This window comes from Oryza sativa, chromosome 12 (genome assembly GCF_034140825.1).
Source record: "Oryza sativa Japonica Group chromosome 12, ASM3414082v1".
Taxonomy (NCBI): domain Eukaryota; kingdom Viridiplantae; phylum Streptophyta; class Magnoliopsida; order Poales; family Poaceae; genus Oryza; species Oryza sativa.
The window spans coordinates 24,580,991-24,608,788 of record NC_089046.1 but is presented as its reverse complement, the minus strand read 5'-3'; the positions used below and the strand labels follow the sequence as shown (position 1 = coordinate 24,608,788).

General features: G+C 40.5%; 3 protein-coding genes across 6 annotated transcripts; 2 read left to right on the top strand and 1 right to left on the bottom strand.

Annotated features, from left to right (window-relative positions):
• Positions 1-124: 124 nt before the first annotated feature.
• Positions 125-5,756, top strand: LOC4352621 (uncharacterized). 2 transcript variants are annotated; one of them, XM_015764916.3, is made up of 6 exons: positions 125-557; positions 1,166-1,330; positions 1,701-1,820; positions 2,782-3,008; positions 3,137-3,872; positions 3,966-5,756. In XM_015764916.3, the coding sequence occupies exons 4-6, from the start codon at positions 2,784-2,786 to the stop codon at positions 5,363-5,365; spliced, it is 2,361 nt and encodes a 786-aa protein (XP_015620402.1). In that variant the 5' UTR covers positions 125-557; positions 1,166-1,330; positions 1,701-1,820; positions 2,782-2,783; the 3' UTR covers positions 5,366-5,756. The 2 variants fall into 2 exon arrangements, with proteins under 2 accessions (XP_015620402.1, XP_015620401.1); XM_015764915.3 differs by having other exon boundaries at positions 1,690-1,820.
• Positions 5,757-9,208: 3,452 nt separating this feature from the next.
• LOC4352620 (probable serine/threonine-protein kinase At1g54610) lies at positions 9,209-13,072 on the top strand. The gene is made up of 6 exons (XM_015763295.3): positions 9,209-9,999; positions 10,091-10,378; positions 10,457-11,011; positions 11,089-11,802; positions 11,888-12,029; positions 12,529-13,072. Exons 1-6 carry the CDS (start codon positions 9,604-9,606, stop codon positions 12,549-12,551), a joined length of 2,118 nt encoding a protein of 705 aa, XP_015618781.1. The 5' UTR covers positions 9,209-9,603; the 3' UTR covers positions 12,552-13,072.
• A 375-nt stretch (positions 13,073-13,447) lies between these two features.
• On the bottom strand, positions 13,448-18,704 carry LOC4352619 (uncharacterized). Of its 3 annotated transcripts, none has more exons than XM_015762956.3 (11): positions 18,495-18,704; positions 17,302-17,399; positions 16,513-16,796; positions 16,343-16,426; positions 15,744-16,259; positions 15,498-15,630; positions 15,254-15,416; positions 15,042-15,170; positions 14,760-14,954; positions 14,553-14,675; positions 13,448-13,885 (listed from the first exon to the last, which is right to left on the bottom strand). In XM_015762956.3, the coding sequence occupies exons 3-11, from the start codon at positions 16,751-16,753 to the stop codon at positions 13,772-13,774; spliced, it is 1,698 nt and encodes a 565-aa protein (XP_015618442.1). In that variant the 5' UTR covers positions 16,754-16,796; positions 17,302-17,399; positions 18,495-18,704; the 3' UTR covers positions 13,448-13,771. The 3 variants fall into 3 exon arrangements, with proteins under 3 accessions (XP_015618442.1, XP_015618447.1, XP_015618445.1); XM_015762961.3 differs by having other exon boundaries at positions 17,192-17,399; positions 18,495-18,636; XM_015762959.3 differs by lacking the exon at positions 18,495-18,704 and adding an exon at positions 17,998-18,054.
• Between the last annotated feature and the right edge of the window lie 9,094 nt (positions 18,705-27,798).

Here is a 27,798-nt window from a genome sequence, read left to right as displayed (position 1 = left end):
AAAAACCCCAAGAAGTTGTATTGAGTTTGAGAGAGTGAGAGGGAATACAACAAGAAGGGGGGGGGGGGGGTGAAGAGGGGGGAAGGCAGAGAATAAAAAGACCAGAAGTTGACAAACTTTTCCTGTCACTCTTCTAAGAAGGTCTTTTGCTCCTCTCCTCCTCGGCTTCTTTGCAGCTAGTGCTAGAGAGAGAAAGTGAGAGAGAGAATAGGAGGAGTTTATTGCAAGGGAGGAGGGAGAAAGAAAAGGATGGGAGATTTGCTCTCCCTTATCTAGTCTCTCTCTGATCTGCATCTGGGTTTTCTCCTCTCATCTCACCTCTCTTCTTCTTCTCTTCTTCCTTGCATGCTCTAACAAGGAAGCAAGGAAGGATTGTTTGTGTTGTTGTTGTCCATGTGAAAATGGATATATATAGTATTATTGTATATGTGTCCTGCTGGTGTCTGTTTGGTTGGCCTTGTCTCCTGGCTTGAGGAAGTGGGGAAAGGTTGGAATCTTTTCTTGGATTTTGGAGGCTCTCTCCCCCCCAGCCCAGCCCAGCTGGTGATACGGTTGAGGTGAGAATTCTTCTTCTCCCTGTTGTGTTCTTGGCTTCTTCATGCTGCTGTTCCTGCTTCTGCTTCTGCTTCTGCTGTTGTTGTTGGTGGTGCCTCCTGTTTTGTTTCAGACTTTCAGTTTAGGAGTACTTTGAGTCCACAGAGTTCTCTTTGTTCTTGGATGTTTCCTCCCTCCCTTCTGTTGCAGTTCTTGGATTTTGCTTGTGTGAAACTAACTAGTAATTCTTTTCTCTTTGTATAAATATATTCCTTTTTTCTTTTCTTCTCTTGGATGGTTTTTCTTTTTGGTTTGCCGTTGGTGGAAAGGAGGGAGCTTTTGATCGTCGAGATGTTCCTTTCTTGTCGATCCTGGCCTCCTGATTCTCGCTTCGATTCCTGGTCGAATGTTCTTGATGAATTGTTGAGGAAAGCTGTGGTTTTCTTTTTGTTTCTTTGGCATTTTGATCTTTGGGATCCTTGTTTGCGTCACGGTCTCTTGCGGTTTCTTGATCTTCTCTCTGCTTTTTTTTTTGTATATATATATTTTTTTGTTCATGGTCCCTGGCATTTATTTCGTATTCTCGTTCATTTCTCCGTGTCCTGACTCGCAGCAAATGCCAAATTTCCAGGTCTCTTGTTGGTGACGCAACCTCTGTGTGTGTGTGTGTGGCCTTTCTCCTCTGCCTCTGGCGTTAGATAAAGATGAACTGAATCGGCTTGGCAGTCACACTTCGATTTTCTTGGCAGCTGCAGAAGAAGAAGAAGAATTCCTCATCCACCATCGCTTCACAATCGTAAGTAGTAGTAATAGGAGATATCTCTGTTTGGTTTTCAGAATTTGTTTCTGGGTTCATCTGGATAATGTTTTCAATTCTTGCATCTGGGAGCAAAAGGGATGTGCATTCTTGAGATGTGTGTTTTGTTCTGTGATTTTTGATTCAATCTACCGTGTTTTCTTGCATCTTCTTTCATGCATTTGGTTGGTGAGATTTTGATTTTTTTTAGTCCCCAGCAAATCCGCGAACCCCTCGGAACTTCCAATCTTTTTTCTTCCCTGTTCTGAATCTGGTTATCCACATTGGTTTCCAGAATTTCCAAGAAATCCTCTTTTGTTTTCCATGTGGGAATAATTTCCGTATTTGCTAATTTTCAGGTCTCTTCCAGGTTGTGGCGACCTCTTTTTTGGAGCATCTTGGCCGTAACAGATAAGTTTGGCAATACGGGAGACTTGGTCTGCAGATATTGTCATCCTGATTCCTGCACTGGTTTACATCTGAACATTTCGTAAGTACAATAAAATCTTTGTACTGGTCTTCTAAATATAGGGATTGTTCCATGTGCTTCAGAATTTATTTGGATGATGTGAATTATGGAATTGTTTTATCTGTATGTGCAACCTGAGGATTTGGCTGAAGTGCTTAACTTACTTAGATGCCATTTGAGTCACCTTTCATTAGTATAAGGAAGAGAACTAGCGACTATAACTGATATTTGCATATATATAGGATGGAGAAAACTGATTCTGTGAGGTTCTTCATTTGAATTGTGAGATTACTGTTCTACATTTTAATAAGAAGCTATTAATATTGGATTAGTTGAGACTTGCGAGTTTGCAGAACATGACAATTATGGTCCTGAGTAAAATTCAGATTAGAACATAACGTGAATTGTACCTTTTACGTTCCACATTGATTGTCTTGCACCAATTGATGATGATATTTTACTTATTCGGTTCCTATGTTGACTCTTTGTAGAAAACTGTTAAAATACGATCATTTAATGACTTCTAGCTAATGAAACTTCAGAAACGGCATTATTATAGTAATGTCGTTTATAGCTTTAGGGCGCTTTGTGTAGTAATTTCAGTTAAATATTCGGTTTGGCCATTTCAGCTTTCGTTCATATAGACGCTTTTTTCAGATTGAGCTCCAAAGCATAACTACTGCATAAGTTGATCTTTTTGTACAATATGGTCATGATCTCTCCACAAAATCGCTACTGTGTGGTGCAAGCCTACTTAGCACTACACGTTGAAAGGTTACGCTGTTTGGTTTGATTGGGACTTGGTTGGGCGATGTCTAGTTTCATCGACTGTAATGATCCAGTATGTATATCAAATCATACATACCAAGCTACCCTGCAAGTAGAACCCTGCTTGTGTGATTTTTATTTTTTTTATGTCCTTGTAAGTGTGGTAGATGTGAATGATCTCTCAGTGACCCAGAATGTTGTTTATATGTGCCAGGGATGGGAACGAAAGTTGAAAGCAAGACTTATCTTCCAGGATACTTCACCATGGCAGATTCTAGTGTAAATTCCAACGGCAATTGGTTGTCGTATCATGAGGAGAGCAAACCCAGCGGGCATGTTAGTGACAGTTTCACAATAACAACCGCGAATGCATCTCCAGATTATGATAAGGAAATGCTAAAGCGGACAATGCTGGTGCATGAAGCAACATTCCGGAAACAGGTAAATTTTGATGATACCACGAGCTTCAGGATCGATTTAGTATATAAATTTTGCTTTTTTTTTTTTTACGTTTCTATACTCTAGTTAAAATTATCTCTTATTTCCTTTACTATCTAACATCTGTACAGGTATATGAGCTTCATCGATTGTATAAAACTCAGAAGGACCTAATGGCACAATTCCAAAGAGAAGAGTGCAATGGATATCCTAGATCTGCAGACATGTTACAAGCAAGGTCTTATTCATCACAGGCAACATCACGGGATGTAAAAAGAGTCTGGCAAGTTATGCCTCCTACATCTGGAAATGATATTAAGCAATCATCTATAAATTTTGCTAAGGGATCGGAGTATGCTCGAAATGGAGCTCCTTTGATGAATAATAATAATGGCAGGTCCACAAAGAAAATGTTGGACCTTCAGCTTCCAGCTGATGCGTATGCCGATGATGACGACGACGATGATGATGATGTGGAAATACTAGAGGAGAAGCCTGCAAAGATTTTGCCAAGAATAAATGGCTCCGTTGTTGGTGGGATTGTTAAGCTCAACGTCGGAAATAGCGAGGGCTCTTCACACATGGAGAAGAGCTGGATCGCTGGTTTACATCCTCAACATGTCTCTACAGTAAACGTTTTAAATAAAGCAGTGGAAGAGTCTTCTAGCATGAAAATGCCAGACTTCCTTGGTGTGGGAACCTCCACTTCTCAAAGCCAACGTTATTCATCGGGCAGGGTGAACCTGAACCACCTAAGTTTGGAAGACACCATGAAAGAAAAGCGTATTGGTGAAGCATCTGGTTCAAACTTTTTTGGTGCAAATGAGGAAGTAAAGCGTAACAGTTCATTCAACAATAAAACAGATTGTAAGATTCCTAACTTGTTTTTTTAGCTTTATGCCTTGAATCAATATGTAGCCATCAAATGCACACTGAGCATATTTTACTCTTCTTTTCCAGATCAAAATGTCAGCATGGGATGGTTCAAACAAGAGCCAAATGGTATTAATTTCTCTGCTGCGCATTACCTGCCTAGATGTAATCCCTTCAATCAACTAATCGACGCACCGACCAGCTCCAACGCTGCAGTCAAGTCTCCGTGGCAAAGCAGCAACACAAGTTACACTGCTAATGGTTACTATGGTTCTGTTTACACGCCCTTTGCTCAGAATGGTTTCTTCAACGGCTTCTCAGTGGATTCTATCAATACTCCAATGGCAACTAATCATTATCATAACCAACGTTCTTCAAAGTTTCCAGGAGAACCTCAATATCAAAAGCATTCCCCACTCCATGGTGTGAATCTGAATGATACCCCTCAAGATGTCACTGCTATTCAGGAACAGGGAAGTGAGAATTCACCGGTTGATATATCTTGGCTCAGGAAGGACCCTGTAGATCTGATGAAGTCACAAGTGCAACCAAGTTGTGCAAATGGCCAATCCCAGATTTCATTAGGTTCCACAGCTTATTCAGAAGGTAGCACAAGAGTACTCGGTTTCCCTATCAATGCAGCCGCTGAAAGAAACACCGAACCATTGATCAAGCGCGAAGCTGACATGGAAATGCACAAGAAAGATGATGCAAATGCGAGGAATCTCATTGACCTCAATGCCGCGCCTTCCATGGATGAGCCAGACATTGATGTCCATCAGTCAGAAGGTGGCACTGTTCCTCAGCAACCAGATGATCCTTCTGAGGACTCTCTTGCTAGAACTGCAGCAGAGAGCCTAGTAGCCTTGTGTAAAGATGTCTTTCAAGCAGGGTCTCCCCTTGCTGACATTTTGCATTGGTTCGCTGACCTCGCTATTGCATCGAAGGAGGATGCAGTGGTCTGTAGTAGCGAAAGTGACAGCGATGATGAATTTGAAGCTTTGACACTGCAGCTAGAAGAAACCAAAGGCTATGAGCTCTACTCAACACCGAAAACACCAGTAGAGCATAAGAGCAATGAAGACCATGGCTCTGTTGCAGCCTCACTGCTTCAGACAAAACCTCGAAGAGGCCGAGCACGAAAGCGTCCCCAGAAGAAAGATTTCCAGAAGGACATTCTACCAAACCTCGCTTCGCTGTCGAAGCACGAGGTGTCAGAGGATCTTCACACCCTTGGAAGGTCAACGCCATCGAAGCGGGGAGGTCGAAACGGATCGCAGTCCAGGGGGAGGCGCCGAGCAAGAAGCGTGGCTATCGCTGTTGAGGAAGTTGAGGTAAGCCCACCTCCAGCTCCAGCGCCGCCACCTCCTCCCCCAGCTGACTTGGACGCTAATGCTCTCGGCATAACTGGGTGGGGAAGAACAACCAGGCGCTGCCGTCGACCGAGATGCCCTCCGGCGAACAATGCGTCATTGCGTCTAGCTTGAGAGAGAATTTTAGGTGCCTTAGCTGACGGGAAATGATCTTGAAACTGTATTTTTGGGTGGAGTTGCAGAGAAATTTGTGTCCTTGGTAGCTTGACAGTAATCAATCAACATTGTACATGCTGCTCAGCCCCTAATTTGGGGCTCCAGAAACCTGCATTGGATAAAAAAACATGGTGTACATCTCTTTGTTTCGGTATAAACTCTGATTCTAGATAGCAATGCACCTGAAGAACAGGCCTTGTGAAACCTGGAATATCAGTTGTAATTAGATTTAGCTCCTTGAATATCAGTCTGTGATGTCATGTTCTGAGTTCAGAATATAACTGAAACAATTGCTGGAACTGGGTGACCTGCAGATTTACTAATGCTCACTGATGATGTCAAGTGATCATTTTGACTTTTTGAGTACTTAATTCTCATAATCAAACATTTCATAAGTTTGATGGTTGTGGTTACTTGTTAGGAACCATGTTTTGCCCATGAAGTTGTTGAACAACTTGAAACAAACTGAATAAGCCTAAAAACAAATCTTGACATTTTTATGCTCTTCATATTTTGTCAAATTTGCAGTGTTTTGGCCGCTATATTTTCTGTCCATTCTGCTTCATGGGTAAAGTAACCTGCCTTTAGCCTTTCAAATTTTTTTTAATAAAAAAACTCAGAGTGCAAGCTCGGTTTCTCAAGGACTCAAGGTTTAATTAATTAATGAGATCTGAACTTGTAATCTTTTGTACTCCACGTTAGGTAACATTGTGTTTTTTCCAAGATTGGTTCAAGAAACTGTTGTTCTAGTTTAAAAGATGATGTCTCATTCAGTCATTCGGCTGGCCACTAGTTCCCAAAAATTATAGTAGAAGACATTTGGTTGGTTTGGATTAGTTGAGAAGATTGCCCATTCTAGAGTAAATCAAAGTTAGAAGCTATGATTTCTTTTGGCTAATGATCATGTGCCATTAGCTATATGGCTTAGCCAAATTATCCCCCAAAACATCATAATCAAGCTAACTTAAATTAACCTCACAAGAAAGCCACTCAATGCCAAAGAACATTCCAATGTAATTTGTCAAAAGAGAGAGGATGGGCTCAATCAAAGACCATGTGGTAATAAAGCCTGTAAATGCCACAGTGCACAAACCACATGCTGCTGTTAAATATTATGCAGTTGTAATAGAAGAGCATTTGCCCCTGTTAATAATTACTAAGCACATACACACACTCTTCTGCTAACAGTCTTAACTGCAGCATTCATGAACATTACACGGCTTAGGATTCACTAAGATTTTTAAGCTGATGGTACACTTTGGGGGGCCCACCCAGCAGTGAAAGGTAAAGAGAACAGAGATGCAACACATCAATCCAGGCCGTGCATAAAGACTTGCTGTCTTGCCAATCAAGCCTTATGTGATGTTTGTTTTGTTTTTGGTCAGTAAAAAGACTGCATTTGCATAGCAAAAGAGAAGAGCAAAGCATCTGGGATCTGAATGCATGTGTTAATCTTTTTGATCCTATAAAGAACATATTTTTATTACTGCTAGATCTCATTAGCCTTATGACTGGTCTGCTATGACAAATAGTACCACCAGCATTTTTACCTGTGCTATGACAGCCAGTACCAACACTTTCCAGAGAGACCAGTGACAGTCTAAACAATTGAGATGCTTCTACCTGGTCTCTGATCAGCCATGCTGATGACATGATATCTGTTGATCTCTAGCCGATTCTTGGTACAGTACAATGTTTTAACCTGGCAAATGGATATTAAAATGGCTAATTATTGATAGGGAGCTCAATTTGCTGCAAGAGAAATCAGAACAGCATGATGGTTGATGAAGCATATCTTCCATCAAAGGTAGCAAGGAATATGTGAGTGCCAAAGCAAGGCAAAAAGCAGGAAAAGATCATCTTATGATCCTATCTATCTCCTTGCATTTGCCCATGGATCTGCATGCACATAGACTAGTGCCCATTGGTGTGAGTTTTTTCTTTAGGCAAGTTCTTTTTTGTTTTTACAGTCGTGCAACTAGGTCCCACCAAGAGAAAATTTTAGCCAAATATGAAATGCTTAGTGCAACAGTGAAAACACTATTCCAACACAATTGCAGTAACCATTTGTCCTTCTTTACATAAAAAAAATCTCATAAATGCAATGGAGTTCCATCATGAAACTTTACAGTGGTAATAAACTTTTTAAGAATTTTTTTAGGAAACATATAATTGTAGTGAAAGATTGATTTTACACAATATAATCCAGCCATAGGATACACTACAAAAAGCAAAGAGGCAACAACAGCTTACCTCCTCAAAAGAACTGCCAACCACTTCATATAATGAGTAGACTTTTGTTATGCTAGTATTTTCTTTCCTCTTCTCTGGCCATATTTTTTCTTTTTTGCCTTGGATGCAAAAAGAAAGTGATGAATTTCCATGGGGTCATCCTGTGGTCCATTGCACACCTCTCTATGTCAATGGGCCCATTTATATTGTACTGTCTTTATAAGAGGCAGAGAATAGGGACAGCATGGTTATTGGTATAGTCAACACCAACATAAATTCCTTTCTACAGAAAGAATGAACATGCTGCTGCATTGGCTAGCCAACCAACCATGAAAGCACAATGCATGCAATGCAGGTCATAAATCACACCAAATTGGAGTTTGCTGCATTTGATTCCTCAAAATTTCAAAAATTTTCACATGCCCTATAACATCATACAACCTTTCACATTGTTACTACCTCCCTCCCAAAAAGAGCTACATCTAGGCAAATATTTATCAAATTCGTAACTAGAAATAAAGTCTTCATGAGACGAAGATAGTATTTCTCTTGTTAAAGTCAATATTTGTGAAGCGATGTTAGAGTTGTCGAAGAAATTATGAGTAAATAGGAGTTAAAAGAACCCGTGGCCTTACAAAAATAAATAGGAGGTATGGTAGAAAACAGAGAGTCAAACAGAACAAGAGAATAAAAGGGAGTACAGATTTGCTAGTCATTAAAACAGCAAATTCTACCAACAAAACTGGATCTGAAATTAACTATGCATTGGACAAACAATGAACAATCCCTATCTTAAATCCCCTCACCAAATATCCACAGGTATTACAATAGTCAAACATTCCCTCTCTCACACATTTCCCTTTCTCATGCAGTTGATTTGTGGGGTAGCATGCAACATAGTGGGCATATATCCCTTTCTCCAGACATGAGAAAAGTAAAAAAGAGAAGAAAAAAAAACACAAGGCCAGTTAAAGTGCTTAATCACCACTTTCTTGTTCCTAATTAACTGGCAACTTTATAGTAGTTGCCATGTTTCTCCCAAACAAACCATCATTGTTCATCTGCTCATCTTTGCATCAACAACATCATTGCAAACAGTGCTGCTAAACCCATGCATTATCCATAAACAAATCAAAGCATTCAAAATGCAGCACAAATATACGGATAAATGAGAGAGAGAGAGACACACACACAAGGCGGCTAGGGATTTTAAATATGAACGGCTAGTACAAACTTGTACTCCTCTAGCGCCATAATAAAATCACATGAACATTTTTCCCGCCTAAAACCCGGACACCATGTTCCTATACTTGCATGCACATCAATTCCCTCTGATGTACTTTCTCCAAAAACAAATATTCTTTGACCAATGCACACATCAATAGTATATTCTCCTATCCAAATCTTTTTCAAAACATATTTTAAATTTCTCCCAAATTTCTAAAAAAAGTTACATCAAAACAACAACTAAAAAACCCCCAAAAATTAACACGTCAAAATAGCCTGATCATTGCTGGATCAGTTGCACCTGTTCAGCTTATGTAGAGGTAGTTGCATTGCACTTAACCAGAGCACATCAACAACCTTTTTGGCTATCTTTAGAAGGTGATTAGGGAGAGCAATTAAGCCATAACCCATAATTACACTACACTCCTCCCTAATCTTTTATTGGCTAATCTAATCCAGCCCAATCCCTAGCTCAATACCAGCACAAGAATTAAAGCAAAAGGAAGGACAAATTTTGCCAACAACAAAAAAAAAGTAAAAAAAAAACATATATATTTTTCTGCCAATTAAAGGAAGCAGAAGCAGCTAAGCTTAGCTATCTTTAGGAGGAGCTCGAGCTTACATTTCCATTGCTTTGGAAGAAGAAGAGGAGGAGGTGGTGGTGGTGGTGGAGGAGGAGGAAACAGAGGAGGCAATCCCCTGTTTCTTGCTCCTCCCCTGTGTTCCCGGCGGCGGCGATGGGGTGCGCGGCGTCCAAGGGCGCGGCGGTGGCGTCGCCGGCGTACGAGGCGACCACGACGTCGTCGTCGTCGGCGTCGGCGGCGTACAGCGTGTCGAGGAGCGCGTCGACGGGCGCGGCGGCGGCGGAGGTGGCGTCGATTTGGAGCCGGCCGGTGCGGCTCGACGCGTACGAGGATGATGGCGACGGGAAGAAGAAGGCGGCGGCGCGTGGGGGTGGTGAGTGTTCGTCCGTCGTCGTCGTCGGCGGTGGCGTGCGGCTCGGGAACATCCACAGGTACGTCGAGGCGGAGCAGGTCGCCGCCGGGTGGCCGTCGTGGCTCAGCGCCGCTGCCGCCGAGGCCGTCCACGGCTGGGTCCCCCTCAAGGCCGCCAACTACGAGAAGCTCGACAAGGCAAGCAAGAACTCAAACCGTCGAACACCTCTCCTTCTCAATTAAGCTAACAATCAATGGCGGCGGCAATGGCGGCGCGTCCATGATCCAGATTGGGCAGGGGACGTACAGCAGCGTGTTCAGGGCGCGGAACGTGGAGACGGGGAGGATGGTGGCGCTGAAGAAGGTGCGGTTCGACAGCGGCGAGCCGGAGAGCGTGCGGTTCATGGCGCGCGAGATCCTCATCCTTCGCCGCCTCCACCGCCACCCCAACGTCGTCTCCCTCGACGGCCTCATCACCTCCCGCTCCTCCCCCAACCTCTACCTCGTCTTCGACTACTCCGACCACGACCTCGCCGGCCTCTCCTCCGACCCCTCCCTCTCCTTCTCCCTTCCCGAGGTAGACGACGACCCCCCCAACACATTCAACGGCTGAGATCGCGACACGTGGGCTCTAACCGACACGTGGACGGTGCAGATCAAGTGCTACATGCGGCAGCTGCTGCTGGGGCTCGAGCACTGCCATGCGAGGGGGGTGATGCACCGCGACATCAAGTGCGCGAACCTGCTGGTGAGCGGCGGCGGCGAGCTCAAGGTCGCCGACTTCGGGCTCGCCAACGTGTTCGACGCGTCGTCGGCGGCGGCGATGACGAGCAGGGTGGTGACGCTGTGGTACCGGCCACCGGAGCTGCTGCTGGGCGCCACGGCGTACGACGCCAGCGTCGACCTGTGGAGCGCCGGGTGCGTGTTCGCCGAGATGCACGCGCGGCGGCCGATCCTGCAGGGGAGGACGGAGGTGGAGCAGATCCACAGGATCTTCAAGCTCTGCGGCTCGCCGGGGGACGCGTACTGGCGCCGCGCGGCGGCGGGCGGCGGCGGCGGCGCCGGGTTCCGGCCGCAGCAGCCGTACGAGAGCCGGCTCAGGGAGACGTTCGGGGGCATGATGGGCGACGACGCGTTCGCGCTCCTCTCCAAGCTCCTCTCCGTCGAGCCCTCCGCCCGTGGCACCGCCACCGAAGCCCTCGCCTCCGAGGTAGGTGACCATGCCGCCAAGGTGTTCGTCCGTGGGCATTCGTGGCTGAATTTTCTTTTTCGTGTCGATTTGCTCAGTATTTCAGGACGGAGCCGTACGCCTGCGAGCCATCGAGCTTGCCCAAGTACGCGCCCAACAAGGAGATGGACGCCAAGCTTCGAGAAGATTCTAGAAGGAGGGTCAATGTCGGCGGCAGGAACCACGGCGGCGTCGGCGGCGGCGAGGCGACGAAGCGGCTGTCACGGGGGCACAAGAGCATGCAGGACACCACCGCCGCCGCCACCGCGGCCGCCGTCGTCGCCAGCCAGAGGCACGGCCACGGCCACGTCCACGCCGAGGAGTCGCTCCCCCGCGCCAACGGCGGCGAGGCGAGGCTGTTCGTCGACATGCAACCCGTGCCGGTGATCGCCAGCAAGCGCCACGACGACCCGACGCCGCCGCCGCCTCCGCCGCCGATGTCCCGGAGCTACCAGGACGACGCCGGCGACCGCCTCCCGCTCTCCGGGCCGGTGCAGCTCACCGCCTCCACCGGCTTCGCCTGGGCCAAGATGCCACGACCAGACTCCACCACGACGGCGGCGGCGGCGGCGAAGCGGAGCTCCTCCAAGGTGCCAAGAACCAACAGCAATGGCGGCGCCTACGAGGCGGAGAAGCAGGAGGCGATGAAGCAGTGGGCGCAGGTCGCCGACGCGTTCACCTCGTCGGAATCCTACAACAACCGGTTCAAGGAGCCCACGGCCACCGCCGGCGCCGGCGCCGCCGCCGCCACCAAGGAGGTCAAGAGCAGCAAGGTCTCGTCTCCCTCCGATCACTTCCACCATTGTCGTAATCCTTCCTCACCGGCCATCTCACTGACGATTTTCCCGCCATTGGCAGAAGCACAAGGTCGGCGGCGGGAGGTTGCACAGGGTGGGATTCTCCGGGCCGTTGCTGTCGCAGCCGCGGCGCATCGAGGAGCTCCTCCAGAACCACGAGCAGCAGATCCGGCGAGCTGGCCGCCACTCGTGGTTCCGCAAAGGTGATCCACACACCACACGGATGATGAGTCTCCTCTGCAGTACTGCCCTGCCCTCTGACTTAAGTTCCTGACATGTGGACCATCTGAGTAAAGGGTTCACATGTCAGTCACTCAACGTCAAAGAACAGTATTGTAGAGGATCTATTTCTACACCACACAACATGGCACATGCCATTGCTGACCTCTTTAAATCCGAAACCGAAATGCCATGACCGATGGATATGATGGAGGGAACTGATTTTATGAAAATTATTCGCGAGTTCAGAACACAATCAAATGAATTAAATATTAAAATTCGAAAACAAATAAAATAATTTTCTAAGAAATGCTGATGAAAAGTTCACGGGAAAATCGTACTATACTTGTTTGGGGCCTATTTGGAACGGAGAAATTTCAATGGAATTTTAGAGGAACTTCCTAAGAAAATTCTATAAAATTACTGTGTGTTTATAAAGTAGCCGAAAAGGAGCAGGATCTCATGCATTGTTGTTCTTGGCAGGCAGCAAGAAGGAGCAGCAATGAGGAAGACAGACATGGCATGATCACACACCACACACAAACACAAAGAGCACAAGAGGAGCATCATCAAGTGTACTTGTTGTCATCACAAGGAAGAAGATGAACAAGCAGCCAAGCTTTTGTTAGGACATGGCTTGCAGCAGCATGATGCCATCAGATCAGGGGAGACAAACTGGTGGTGCAGTGTTGCTGTCAGCATCTCTGAATTTTTTCTGAATTATCTGGAGTAACACTTGATGTGCTAAAAAAAACTTCAACAAGATAAAAAGATTAATGGATGGACAACTCCAGGATGAAAATGATGCTGTCCAAAGCACTTCTGTATAGCAAAAGATTGTATAGAGTTTGCAAACTCATAATGCTGCTGTCTGTCAGTTTACCTGCAACACTGCCTTAGCTTCTTCCATCATTAGTTATGGGCTGGAAACAGCAATTGCTGCATTTTCTGCTCTGGCACCTGTTTCTGATTATACTGTTGCTGTTGCTGTTGTTGTTGATATGGGAGATAATCTGGTTTAGGCTCCTGGTTTTGTCTGTTTTATTGGACCTTTTGACTTTTCTTTTGTGACAAAGGCTTTCTAGTTTTGTTGAAAACACCCTCACTAGATTTTGAACTTCAGAAAACTGCAACTATTCTGTCAAAACTAATAATAACTACAAACTCAATTAGACATTTTAGAAAACTGCAACAATAGTTTATGATCATCAGAAAACTGCTGCTTTTTGTTTTTAATGGTTTCCTGGTTTTGTTAACCCCACTAGATTTTATCAGATGTTGAAAATTGTAAGTTTAAAAAATTGCTGTTTTTTTTTTGTCATCCAAACAAAGTAATGTTGGTGACAGGATTAAACTTCCACAATACACAAAATCGAAACATGAATGTAAATGATCACATATGGAATGAGAACAGATGAATTGAATGAATAGATTGATTGGTACCAGCCAATTCCTGATTTGCAGAACAAATTTCCCATAGAATTCATCCACAAACCAGATTTCCAAACAACATGCATGACTATGTACGCTGGTTTTTACAGAACTCTGAAGTAGAGCCGTTGATCTCATGGACCAGAGCGAAGAAGCAACCATGCCATGTTCACCCTCCCAAAACCAAGGTGAGTTCATCAAGTTTCACAGGACAGAACTTGTGGTCGCCTGCTACTGGCCTACTGCTCTTGACTGAAGCATCAGATCCAGTTAAATTAGCATGCCGGTTAAAATGTCAGTCGTCGTCGCAAGGCAAGAGCGTCGGTATCTGCCCATGATCGACGAAATCGACTCTGTTCAGCCTTACACAGCATAGGACATTCTCAGGGAGTTCTTCCTGCTTCTGTGCCTGCATGAAATTAACAAAAATTTCAGTTCATGATGAAACTAATGTCACTAAATACATAATCTTGCGTCGAAAAGATTCTCGTGTCATTCAAAACTTCTTTAACATAGTCATTTCATTGTTTGCTATGCTTAGATAAGCATGTCTAGACAAGTTATGTTTTACAGGCTGTCATCAGTGATCATATTTCAAGACAATCTGTTAAGGAGAAGTCAACCTTAGCTTGGCCTACTGTCGATGTAAATTGTAACTTATCGTAACTCTCTCCAAATCTTGATGAAATTAGACAGCCTTGTTTCTTCAGCCATCACGGCAAACCGTAAGCTTGCTCTTATACCCAATGAAAATTGGGGATTTGTTACCACAGTTTAGAATGATTTATTAAGATAAGCTTGCTGTTACACCCAATGAAAATTGGGGATTTGTTACCACAGCTTTTAGAATGATTTATTAAGGAAAAGATAACATTTTTTTCTCTCAAATTCAGGAACATTAGCAGTAGGTGTTTATATGATAATGCTGTATGATGAACAGTTGTAGCCTCTTGAATCTAGATTAGTTTTGTTGTCAGACTTATAGTTGCTTTCAGTAATATCTGAAATGGATGCTGAATTGATAAATATCAAGAGGGCGTAACTATAAAAAAAATCAGAAAAGATCATATTTCTACCTGTATGGTTAAACCTAGATCAATGACACCATGTTTCAACCTTTCTCGAAACGCTTCAAGCCCTTTCCTTGAGATGAAGCTAAACCGGTGCACGTCAAGGTCTATCTCAAAGTAATTTGGTCCCTGCATCACCAACACATGTCATGTAAAAGTCAAGATACAAAAAAAGAAACCAACAAAAAGTTCTATCACATGAAGGTAACTTACCACATAAAAATTGTGTTGAGGTCGCGAAAGGACTGGCTTTTCATTATAAGCCTGCACAAGCTTCCTCTCTGCAGAACTCAGATTCATATCATCAGGGTTTACTAACCCTGCCAATATTTTCAATCTTTCTCGGTACGGAACCGTTGAATCTAATGGGAACCCCTTAACCTTTTCTATCTCATCATTTACAAGTCTCTGAAAATAAACAAGAAGACAACGGTTAAGGAGGGCTCAATTTAGAATTAGTAGGCAAAGGTTATCTGTGAACAAAGAGAAGTTTACCTTTATACTATCAAGAAACAGAGGAGAAATTTCCTTCTCATAGTTCTCATTCAGTTTGAAATACAACACTAGACTAATGCCTTCCCCATCACTATCACCAAGGAACATAGCAGTAGGATATGTAGGCATCTGCAGGAAACCCAAAAATCATTGGTACATTGGAGCAATTAGCATAGCTGAAAACTGAAGATAGCAAGACTTAGTGATCATACCTGAATATTAACGATAAGTAAGGAAGGAATTTTCTCGCTTGGCCCAGCAGATGGAAGCTCAATATGCTGCGCAATGTGATGAATTTTCCTTGGGGACATGAACATGTCCACACCAATCGGAGTATACGGTGAACTTCCTGGGGCAGGCAACTTCTTTTTGTCTCTGCAAGTAACTCCAAACTATAAATAAAAACTAAGTCCCTTAATTACACAACATAATGAGCATGCATTTAGCAACCCTTACTTAAAAAAGGTTTCTCCACGTAGTTTGAAGGTCGATGGCTCAAGAACGGACCAACAACTTTCTGATATTTTCTCACTGCCTTGAGGAACCAACAATCCAGCTCTTGGATGAATCAAGTACCTCCTAGAAGAGCCTATGTATATAGAACATTCAACATCAACAACCATGTTTTTTAATCTTACTTAACTCAGTAGAACGCAAAAATAAATGGTGAAACTGTGGAACACATATGAGCACAAAACTCACATATTTCAGTAGTTTGTTCTCCATCAAAAGATTTCCTCTTGAAAGAGAGCCTGACAACTCCTGATTTCTTCTTTTGGCCCCGAGGACTTGCTACGGCCAAAGGCTGAACCTTATTAGCATGGCGAGGCGTGCACACTGGTGTCAAACTTTTGAAGATACTTTCATGAGCCTTGTCTCCTTCTTTCGAAGATTTCAACGTATTACATGCATCCTCGCCTCTTCTGAGTTTTGTCAGAATTTTTATACCCTCATTTCTAGTCTTTGTTTCATCAACCTTCACATCAGATACATCACATGATTCTGGGCTTGGAATTTTAGGCTTCTCCGATTCTTGAATATCTGCTTGGTTTGGTCTATCCATTTTGTTCGCGTCTCTTTTCAGGTATTGTCCAATGGCTTGAGCAACACATGAACCATCAAAAATCCTCTCAAACTTCTGGATTGCATCAGCAATGCTTGAAGCATCTTCACAGTGCATTAATTGTGTACCCGCTGAATTTGACATTGCAGGGAGGTCTGCAAGAAAAGACCAAGCCTGAATATACTGCATCAATTCACATGTACAGTGCAGATCACATTGGTTGAAAGGTAATACAAACCTCCATTAACACTGCTGAAATCTTCATCAGAATCAGATCCTAAAATACTGAGAGAGTCGAACCATGCTTCTTCTTGACACACAACTAGACCAGTAGGGCAAAAATTCAGGATTTAACTCAGATAACCGAGACAAAAAAAAAATGCAAGTAACAAGAAAAATTCCAATTACCATTTCCATTTTCTGAGTCTAGCTCACTATGATGCCACTGCAACTGTGTGAGATGAAATGTTACATTCGAGCCATCAGATTTAGCCTCCACATGAACAACTTCTCCAGGAGCAGCACGGCTCCCTGCATCACTGGCGCGTACTATAGGTGCATTGCTCAAAACTTTTCCGCGGTAACGCCGGTATATACAGCACAATTTCTGTGATCTCCGTTTTTTGCTTGAAGACACGCAGGCACCCATGGTGGTAGTAAAACCGAATTTATTTTCTTCAGATTTCAGGAAGCTACAAGCCACAGAAATTCCAAAGAGATTAATTAACAAACCTGCTTTCCGGAATATGAAGATAAATTCATTCTGTATCCTAGATTGCAGTCTTTAGATAGATGTTGGTTGCACATCCATGTGATGCTTCTTGCGTTATAATAACAATCTGGCTATCTATTTCTGAAGAACTAATTTATTTTTCTCCCTTCTGAAGATCTTCAGTGTATTATGCTCAGAACTTGAATGGAACTTTTAACCAGTGAAACAGGAAAAAGATGCATTCTTTTTTTACGAAAAAAATAGCAGGAGAAAAAAAAAGCATCCATGCATATGAAACCAGGATGAACTTATGGTAAAAAAAAGAAACTGGATTATCAACCGAAAATAAGCATAACCTTGGAGGAAAATGCTTACAAGATGCAACAAAAGCATAGATCTCCTTACTGCACCAATGCCAACATAGGGAAGGGACCACCAAATGAAGAACAACTTGTTTTTGGCTGATTACATGGAGCTAGAAATACCTGATGATAAATTGGGTAAACAAGCCCAGGAGGCTAGGAGAGAAGATATTCTGGTGACCTACTAATCACCGACGAGCATTCCACTCCTTCAGGACAGCCTGCACACAAATCGATTTTTTTGACCATCAAGAATCATCATCCATTAAAGCTCATAATAGCAAACCAACAGTTGTCTGCACATAATACAGTTGTAAGAAAACAAATAAATGCAGCTAATGAATTACAGGTACTTTGGACTTGGTCAAAAAAACAAGCACTCCAGATAAACCAATAAATAATTCTGAAGATTCTGCAAAAGTTTAATTGCTCCTTGAACTACTCGGCTCATCCAAGTTGACTTGATGGCCACTACAACAAAAACTAGTTTAAGCTTCTCAGAGGCAAAGAACACAGAAACCCACATTGAAAAACAAAGAACCAGAGATTAAAATAGTCGGAGTGAAATTACTAACATAAGGCCTGGATCTTTAGTCTTTGCTCCAATTCTCCTAGCCAAGAACTTTTCAAATGAAACACGAAGAACACCAAAAATATTTAAAAAATATCCTAATTGGATCATCAAATAGGTAAACCAAAACAAACTAATCAAAAGCAGGGGCAATTTTCCTGCAACTAACTCCATCAAAGAAGCCGCCTCAGAAATCAGAAGCACAAATGCACACACAATCTAACAAAGGATTTGCATCAAATTCTCACTTTATTCAGCCAAACAGCCAGCTAGTATCATTTGGCAAGACAGCCACAAATAAAATTGAAGAACACATTTTTTTTTGGCAATATATAAAAATCCAGCCTTTTGACAGATACTCCTCACCACAAGAAAACCGAACCTGCCGACCTCACCTCCCCAAAAACACAAAAAAAAAGAAAAAAAACGAAAAAAGAATCACCACAGGAAGATCCCCAGCTTGAGCTGAGCCAAGCACACGCGCCAGAAGAACAAGCAAAGCCTCTCTGTCTTAGTCTGACACATCAAGAAACGCATCAGCGTCAGAGATTCAGAGATCCAAAAACACCCGGAGAAATCGAGGCTTTTTCTCGCACACAAGACGACTCCAACTTCTCGCCACTCGTTAACATCCAAACAAACGAACAAAAAAGAAAGGAAAACAACCACTTTCTTCCTCCCTTCTTACTACTGTACAAAACAAGAAGCTGAAGAAGAAGAAGAAGAAGAGCAACAATAGCATTACATGAACCCGGCCACCGCCGGCGATGGTGCCCGGCGGCGAAGGAGATGGTGGCAGCGAAGGAGGCGGTGGCAGCGAGCGAGCGAGCGTGCGCGCGTGCGAACGTATATAACTCGTCGTCGACGTCTACACGTGGAGGAGGGGAGACAGCGAGAGATGGGGGAGCTCTGCTGATCTGCTTCTCTCTCTCTCTTCCCTTTCCCTTCTCTCTCTCTATCTATCTTTCTCTCTCTCTCTCTCTGGCTTTTTGAAAGCGACTTCGGATTCAAATTTGTACGGATTTTGGACTGTTGATGGTACTAGTATCTGAGGCCCTGTTTAGATGGGACTAAAAATTTTAAGTCCCTATCACATCGGATGTTTGAAAATTAATTATAAATATTAAACGTAGACTATTAATAAAACCCATCCATAATCTTGGACTAATTTGCGAGACGAATCTAATGAGCCTAATTAATCCATGATTAGCCTATGTGATGCTACAGTAAACATTCTCTAATTATAGATTAATTAGGCTTAAAAAATTTGTCTCGTGAATTAGCTTTTATTTATGTAATTAGTTTTGTAAGTAGTCTATATTTAATACTCTAAATTAGTGTCTAAAGACAGGGACTAAAGTTAAGTCCCTGGATCTAAACACCACCTGAGTTTTGTTCGGGCTCCATCGTTTGACTTTTTTTCTAATAAGCCAAAATGGCTTATTAGAGAATAAAAATAAATTTATAGATAAAATTTTTATATATGTGTTCTCGGTGACTTAAAAGCCAATGCTGAAAAAGAAACTACATTGAAAATATCTCAAAATCAATGTCAAAATTAAGTTTAAAAATTCAAATTTTGGTTTTTTCTTTGACTGAATAGGCCATCAAATGAGAGCCTTCGGATTTTGGGTGGAGAGGGAAATTTGAGGTTGAGTCTGACAATGCATGGTTTGGTCAGGTCAGGAGGTGTAAATGTTAAATGTGGGTTGGTTGTGGTTTTGGCAAAAGTTTGGTGGAGTGGAGTTGCCACCAAGTATATTAGGGGCTACTGATTGCAACTTTGCATGCAATTTTAGCACTTGATTTGGTGTGTTTTTTTCATTGTTTAAAGGTTATGATGAGATGAAGGAAATTAAGCATTTGGGGCAAAAAAAAAGGGTGCTCCTTGATCATATTTGCTTTGGGATGATGAATGTGAATTAGACGGGTGATGATAGTGACTCACAAGTAGTTGAGAACATAGCGGTATGATAGAAAGGTGTTTGTTAGGTTGATATGATATTACTATAGAACACCATGTTAGTCTCACTAGATTTATACACCAATAAAAACCACAAGTAGTTATTATTAAAAAAGATAATAAATCGACTACTCTAGACTTCTACTTACTTATTTGAAGGGATGTCTTAGACTATATATTGGGATTTAAAATGATAGGTTTGATAAAAGATATGAGATTACAGAAATAGTGATGCACAAATAGATTAGTTAGGAGACAATGAATCCAAGATGATATTTTTTTAGAGGGAGAAAAGGAGAGGATAGGCAGAGGACGAACTCTCTGGAGTCGGTTAGGGCACCGGCAAGCGGCTTGAAAGCGTTGATGGTATGGTAAAGCGGTGAGACGCGCCCGTTTACCAACAAAGACGACACAAGGCGATGTTGGAGAGGACTTATGAGCGGAGAGACCACGATAGAGACGTTGGAAGTTGCTTGGTGCGTAGGGCCGGCAGAGATCGGAGAAAGTAACAACGCGATACAGCAAAATATGGCGACACATATAGAAAGAATAAATTGCATCCAATAATTCAACCTATGAAATGGAAAGACATTAAGGATCTGTTCTTATCTCCAAGTTCCCAACCCTCCTCCCTCGTTTTCCGCGCGCACGCTTTTCAAACTGCTAAACGGTGCGTTTTTTTACAAAAAGTTTCTATATGAAAGTTGCTTAAAAAATTAAATTAATCCTTTTTTAAAAAAAATACATAATACTTAATTAATTATGTAATAACGTGTGCTTCGTTTTGCGTGCCGGGGAGGAGGGGTTGGGAACCCCTCCTCCCGAAAGCAGCCTTAAAAACACACAGTTGTACCCATACCCTATGCCAAACTAGCAATCTTATTAATAGGCTGGGATAGAAATTAGATCCTCTTATCAACAGCCCAGAAAACCCCCCAAATAAACCTATATATTTTATCTTATTTTAATAGATGACACCGTTAACTTTTAGACACGTATTTAATCATTCATCTGAAAAAAATTTATAATTACGTAAATTCTTAAATAAGATAAATTGTTAAACGTCTGTCTAAAAAATTAGAACAAACGATGTTATAGAGGTAGCATAATTAATATATGAAAATGGACAATGGTTCAATAAACTCGGGCGGTAGCTCAAGCTTGTGCGCAGCTAGGCTGATGCAATTCATTTCATTGCTCGAGAGGATGAAATAATGGAGGGATGGATTTATTACTGCTACCGATACACACAGAGGGTTTCATTTAACGTGCAGACCACGCACCGGTGAAGGTGTCTCGCGATCATGACAAAAATCTTACTGAATCCCATAAGCTTATAGGCATGCATGCATCACCAGGGTCCAGGTACACTACACTGTGTCCTTTTTTTGATCTCTGTGACTGTGAGTGTACCAGTTCACTTTTGTTGCCAGCTGTGTGTACAACAGTACAAGTACCCGTGCTTAACTATTCAGTTGAATTTGCACTATCATTTTATTACTTAAAAGTAAACTATTTAAAGTAGTGCTACTAAAAGTTACTACTCCATCAGTCCAAAAATATAAGATTTTTGACTGGATGTGACATATCCTAATAGCACAAATCTGAACAGACTTGTAGTACTAGGATATATCACATCCAACAAAATAACCTTATTAGGTGGTGTTTGGATTGAGGGACTTAACTTTAGTCTCTGTATTTAGACACTAATTTAGAGTATTAAATATAGACTATTTACAAAAATAATTACATAAATAAAAGCTAATTTGCGAGACAAAAATTTTAAGCCTAATTAATCCATAATTAGAGAATGTTTACTGTAGCATCACATAGGCTAATTATGGATTAATTAGGCTCAATAGATTCATCTTGCGAATTAGTCCAAGATTATGGATGGGTTTTATTAATAGTCTACGTTTAATATTTATAATTAGTGTTCAAACATCCGATGTGATAGGGACTTAAAATAATCCCATCTAAACAGGATCTTATATTTTGGACCGAGGGAGTACCACTCTACTTTAACTTTAATGGAGCATTTTACGAAACTATGACAATAGCAAATATTTTCATCGGGAAACTATGATTTTAACTGAAATGTTTGATGCGTAACGATTGACAACTTGCAATAGTTGGCGTACTGTACATGTGTATGACATGTGGGACTGGACCTATGAGATGAACCAAGTTGCAGTTCTATGATAAGATCGTTAACTTTGTCGTTGTTTTCTGAAATTATCAGTTAAGGTTGAAGCAAAAATGATAATTCTGACAAAATATATGCAGTCTCCTGAAATTTAATCTTTTACAGAACTTCTCATCTCCTTTTATATCTCACATTACCATACGTGTCCTTATAGCTCTCATGGAGATGGAAGTTTCCTCGTGTCCCAAACAAAGCCTTATGTCGCTGCAAAAATTCATCTTCACAGGCGGACGATCTTGCCTCTCGTTGCCGTTTTTGTAGGTAGATGTTTGGCTCTGAGAGGCCTACTCATCTAGAAAAATTGATTGCCCTCATCTGCGAAAATGGTTTTCTTAGCAGTGAAATGACCGATTTTAAGACTAAGATGATCATACTCATTGACTAATTAATCATCAATTGGAACCCATTTGGCTCATTTGTGGATTATAATCCATAACTGATTTTGGATTTGTAGTATTTGGTTTTACTATTAATTTTAAGAAGGGGGGAGGGGTTTCTTCTTCATTTTCATTGGCCAGCCGCCCAGAACTCTTTAAAAGATTGATAAGAACACAAATGAAAAGTTCATCTAAAATTATTCTAAAAAATCAATCTTTAAAATTCAGAACTGCATTATTCTAAACAATGGAAACTAGCTAGATGGATGATCAATTATTAGTAGTACATTAATTGTTTGAAGAGAAAATAAGCTAAAATTTAAACTATATAACTAGAGGGTGTTCCCTGCAAAATGTGTAGCCGTGCCAGTCAAGTTCAACAGTAATTCATCTGTCCACCAGGTGCCATTGGGACCGTCCGATGTGGTCCAAACGGTCAAAGATGCGCCATGGGGGCTAAGTCAATCAATCAAGCTAATCACTGGTCCCATGCATGTAATTAAGCATCCATGTATGTGTACCTAAATGGAAAGGGACATGATTAAAAATGGCTTCTCTTTCGCAAATGCATTCATCAAAAGAATGCATGCTTTAATTAATTTTGTTGAGAGAAAACGATGGTTCATTTGATCATTGATTAGTTGGGCATGGCGTATACCGCACTTAGTATGTCACTATCGAATTAATCGAACTCTATATTATAATTATTGTGGCTCGTGAATCTTGCAGATAATTCAGAGCACACATTGCATTTCTTTCTCTCTTTGTTCCTCTCCGAAAGACAGATAATTAAACACCCGTGCACACTCATTCATATATATGAACGCAAACAAGCATACTATATATTTTTTTTAAGATAATGAAATAAATCCCGATCTTTGCTTCAATGAAGCTACAACCACTTATTACACAATCCGCTCGACAGATAGCACATACAATCCAGGAATTCACGAAGCATACCATTTTTCTATGAGTATGTCAAATACTCCCTCCATTCCAAAATATAGGGCACAACTACTTTTTAAAGGTGTTTCATAATATAAGGTGTGCATGCATGTATGGTAATTAATTACCATCTCTTCTCTCCTAAATTATTATTTTTTAAATCATACACTCACAAGATGTTTAATTCTATTGGATGCATGTATTGTATTAATTGGATTGATTCAAACAAAGAGGTGATTTTTATATGAAGCTTAGCCATACATCTTATTTAGAAAAACTTTATAAATACTATTTATTTTGTTGTGATGTATATATTATTAAAGATCCTTTAAGTGTGACTTATATTTTAAATATGTACATTAAACTAGTAAGGCAGTCCATGCATTGCCTTACTAGAGACAGGTAATTTAAAATTAAAATTAAAGTTAGTTATTTTTATTTTTAATTGAGTGTTCATTGCCTCTCTTTTTTTTCTTAAAAAATCTTGAGATACTTTTATTGCCAATAAATATATTTTATTTGTACCATCCTCCCGTCCCTCTTTTTACTTGATTCATATACATGCAATTTGTTATGGATGTGAACCAATAAAGATAGAAATTTTCTTTAAAACTTATTTATTTTGTTGTGAACTTAGTGATTGAGTTATTTTAATTTCAAAATAGTATTGAAATCAAATTGGTGTTTTATCATTTTTATTCTAAAGTGTTTTTAGGGAATTTAAATTGTACTTAATCTCATATTATATTGTATTATTTGGACTCTTCTTTTAACACTTATTTAAATTTTACATGAACTCTTGTTATATTTTTATTTCTATTTTTAAAGAAAATTTTGTTTTATTTTTTGAATATGTGTTTTAATCAAATTGCTTGTTTTATTTTTTTTCTTGAAATTTTTTTACAAATTACTTGCAGTTGATCTGCCTGCCACTATCGGCCTCGCGGATCATCTTGCTGACCTCCTTATCAGTGAATCTCTCCCGATGCATTGTCCATGACATGGCGGGGCTCAACGGCGGAGATGAAGCTCTCTTTTGGTCCTTATCGAAGACACGGAACGCCTCCCTCAAATCATCTCCGGGGTCCTTGTCGATCATCTAATCATCTTATCATCTTGCGTGCCATTACTCAGAACTCATGGAAGTCGATGTTGCTGCTACAGTTGGAGTCCACCTCGATGGTCATATCCTCCTACAGCTCCGCCTGTGCCCGATTCTAGCCCAGAGTATGCATGCATCACGGTTCCAAGCTCCTTGATGGTGATAGAGCCTAGACTGTGGACTCACATATTTCAATTCATTCATCGCTTCCGAAGCAAGTTTTGCTCAAATATTTATAGTCAGAACAGTCATACAATCTAATTTGTATGTAGTAAATATAGGCAATATGAATCTTGAATTATGTATTTAATTATAATTAACACAACAATCCAAACAAATTGAGAAAAGGACATGTAACTTGAGAGTTATGATCTATCTAATTATTATCTTTTTATATATTAAGTGTTAAGCTAGAAAATATGAGAAGTTAGTTAGAAAATAGGAAAGGATAGGAGATTAATTCGAAGGGTGGAGGGCATACTGAGTATGTACATGGGATGGAGATACCGGATGTTTTTTTTTGAGAGAGATAAAATGGTTAGATTTTTTTATCAGGATTTTTAGGACTTTCTCTAATATATTATAGCATCATGTGAGGATTTAGAAGCATTTGTAGAGTACCGTGTGACGATTTAAAGCATTTTTAGGATATTTAATAGACTTTTAGCATATAATGATAGATTTTCGATACGACGAATCTTGAAACATTATGCATAAAAGTTAAGTGTCAAATGTATTACAAAATCGGGGGAAGTAAAAGTTCAAAATCACCTGATCACATGCATTCCAATACAAAAACTGTACACCACTATAGGTTTTACTACGACTACATGAACAGTATTACAGTACCGAGAGAAACCTATCTAGCCCAACACTAGCTCAACATTAGCCAGCTAGTACTAGCTAGCTCCACATTGAATGTGTGTAAACTGACACCGTGCAACAGTTCAACCACACAGTAGCATTTACCATTGTCTGCAGCATGAGCAAAATTTTACTCATCGAATCTTTATACATATGCATAAAGCATTAAATATAGATAAAAAGAAAAACTGATTACATAGTTTGCATTAAAATCGCGAGACGGACCTTCTTGAGTCTAATTAGTCCATGATTAGCTATAAATGTTATATTAACCTATATGTGATAATGACAGATTAATTAGGCTTAATAAATTCGTCTCTGGTTTCCAGACGAGTTATGAAATTAGTTTTTTTATTCGTGTCCGAAAACCCCTTTCGATATTCGGTCAAATATCCGATGTGATACCAATTTTTTTTATCGCGAGGGCCTTTGAAATGAAATCTAGCTAGTGATGAATCCTGATCTCAGAGCCAGAGGAGTGTGATGCATGCAACTTTGCTTCTGAGAATATTTACCCGCTTTTAATGCCTTTTCTTCTGGACTATGGTCAGATGTTCAGTCGTTCATCCCTGACCAAAGTTTTTTTCTCTTTTTTTTTTACTGTCCGGCCGAGCAATCGAAGCAAGCTGAATCAATCAGGCGATCGATTCAACCCTGCTGCAAGATCTCTGAATGAACGTACATCTTCTCGCTAGCGAGTGTTTGAAAGAAGAAGAATGTGGTTAGTTCAAACCAAAATTAGAAGTTTGGGCTGTGTTTAGTTAATGAAAAAAGTTGAAAGTTTAGGAAAAGTTGGAAGTTTGGAAAAAAAAAGTTGGAAGTTTATGTGTGTAGGAAAGTTTTGGATGTGATATGATGTGATGGAAAGTTGGAAGTTGGGGATAGTTGAGGGTGAACTAAACACGGCATTGGTTAAAATTGAAACGATGTGACGGAAAAGTTAGAAGCTTATGTGTGTAGAAAAGTTTAGATGTGATGGAAAAGTTTAAAATTTGAAGAAAAAAATTAGAACTAAACTCGGCCGAAATTAAAGACGAAGATTGAAAAGATATATATGGAAAATGAGTTAAGACATTAATGTATGATTAATTAATATTAATTATTTTAAACTTAAAAGATATCAATATATATTTTTAAATAACTTTCGTATAGAATTTTTTTTAAAGAAAATTATACATCGTTTACTGCCTTCTTCATTTCGCCGCACGCATAGTGCATCCATCGTCCAAGCTGAATGATTTGTATTAATTATTCGAGGGTATAGATAAATGCGTTAACAATTATGGAGTAAAAAATGAATTTTAAGTAACCATTCTAGAAAACTCTTGCTGTAGAATTAACGAAGCATTGGTCGATCGCTCACCGGAAGTTAAATAAAATAATTACAAGTTCATGATCTCTGTGCTAGAATAACCAAATTAACTACGGAGTATTGGAGAGCCCGCATTCCTGCAACTGATTCAGTGTCCATGCAAAAAAACATGCATATCTGATCTTCTCGAGGTCCCATCTATCGGGAATCATGTAATACTCCCTCTTTCCCTTTTTATATGATGTTGGTTGGATAAAAATGAACTATAAAACAACAAACAAATAAAATCAGAAGGAGTAGTATAGGTAGCTACAATATTTCCACGATCAACCATGGACAGCTGAGTAATCATTTCAATTTTTATACAACTGTTTTTCCACAAACAAATTTACAATCCGTACTTCATCCAATCATAAATATTTGACGTAGGACAAAATTTCAGTCGAACTTTTAAAATTTTAACTATTAACAATTTACCAAATACGCGTACTTAGCTTAAAAACAAAATAAATTATATACATAGATTTACATAAAAGGTACTATTGCACCATAAACTTATCCGTAGGTTAATTTAATATTTACAATCAGAGAAAATATGTTATGGTGTATATGCAATGTTGTCCATCTTCAACTTATTAAGTTCCTTAGAGTGAATTTAACTTGCCCACTTAGTTTCAAATACTAGACTTCACGCCGGTGCTCGTATTTATGAGTAATTACTTTGTAGTGGTAGACAATGTATGCATCGATATCGAGATGCCTGTGCTGACTTTGTCAATCTCAAGATATGTCCGTCTAGTCTTTAGATGTGTTTATAGGGGTAGAGTTGTGTGTGCACATACTATTTAATGTCATAATAAAAGACAATAGATTTATTCCTAATCCATATGTATGTAGGTCCAAATAGCATTATTATCTATGGATCCCCTTATATACATATCTCTGTGGAGAATTGTTCTTTAATTTTTCATTGCATTAAATATCTTGAAAAAAAAAGAAAATTGACTTTGATATGTAGAGGTCCATAAAGATTGGCATGTACTTAAAAAAAGTACTTACCTTTTTTTTAGAATTCTACAACGAAATCTTACATTTTCTAGCAATTCTACTAATACGAAACAAAAAAGAACTCGATTTTCCAGGGAAGGACAGCTTTCTCTTTTTGGCATGAGATACTAATAAGGCAAGGTTTTCTTATTCCCATAGAGCAAGCTAGGCTTGGCAGAGAAGAAGGATAGAGAAGTTCTCAAGTCAAGTAGACTAGGATATGGCCTATTACT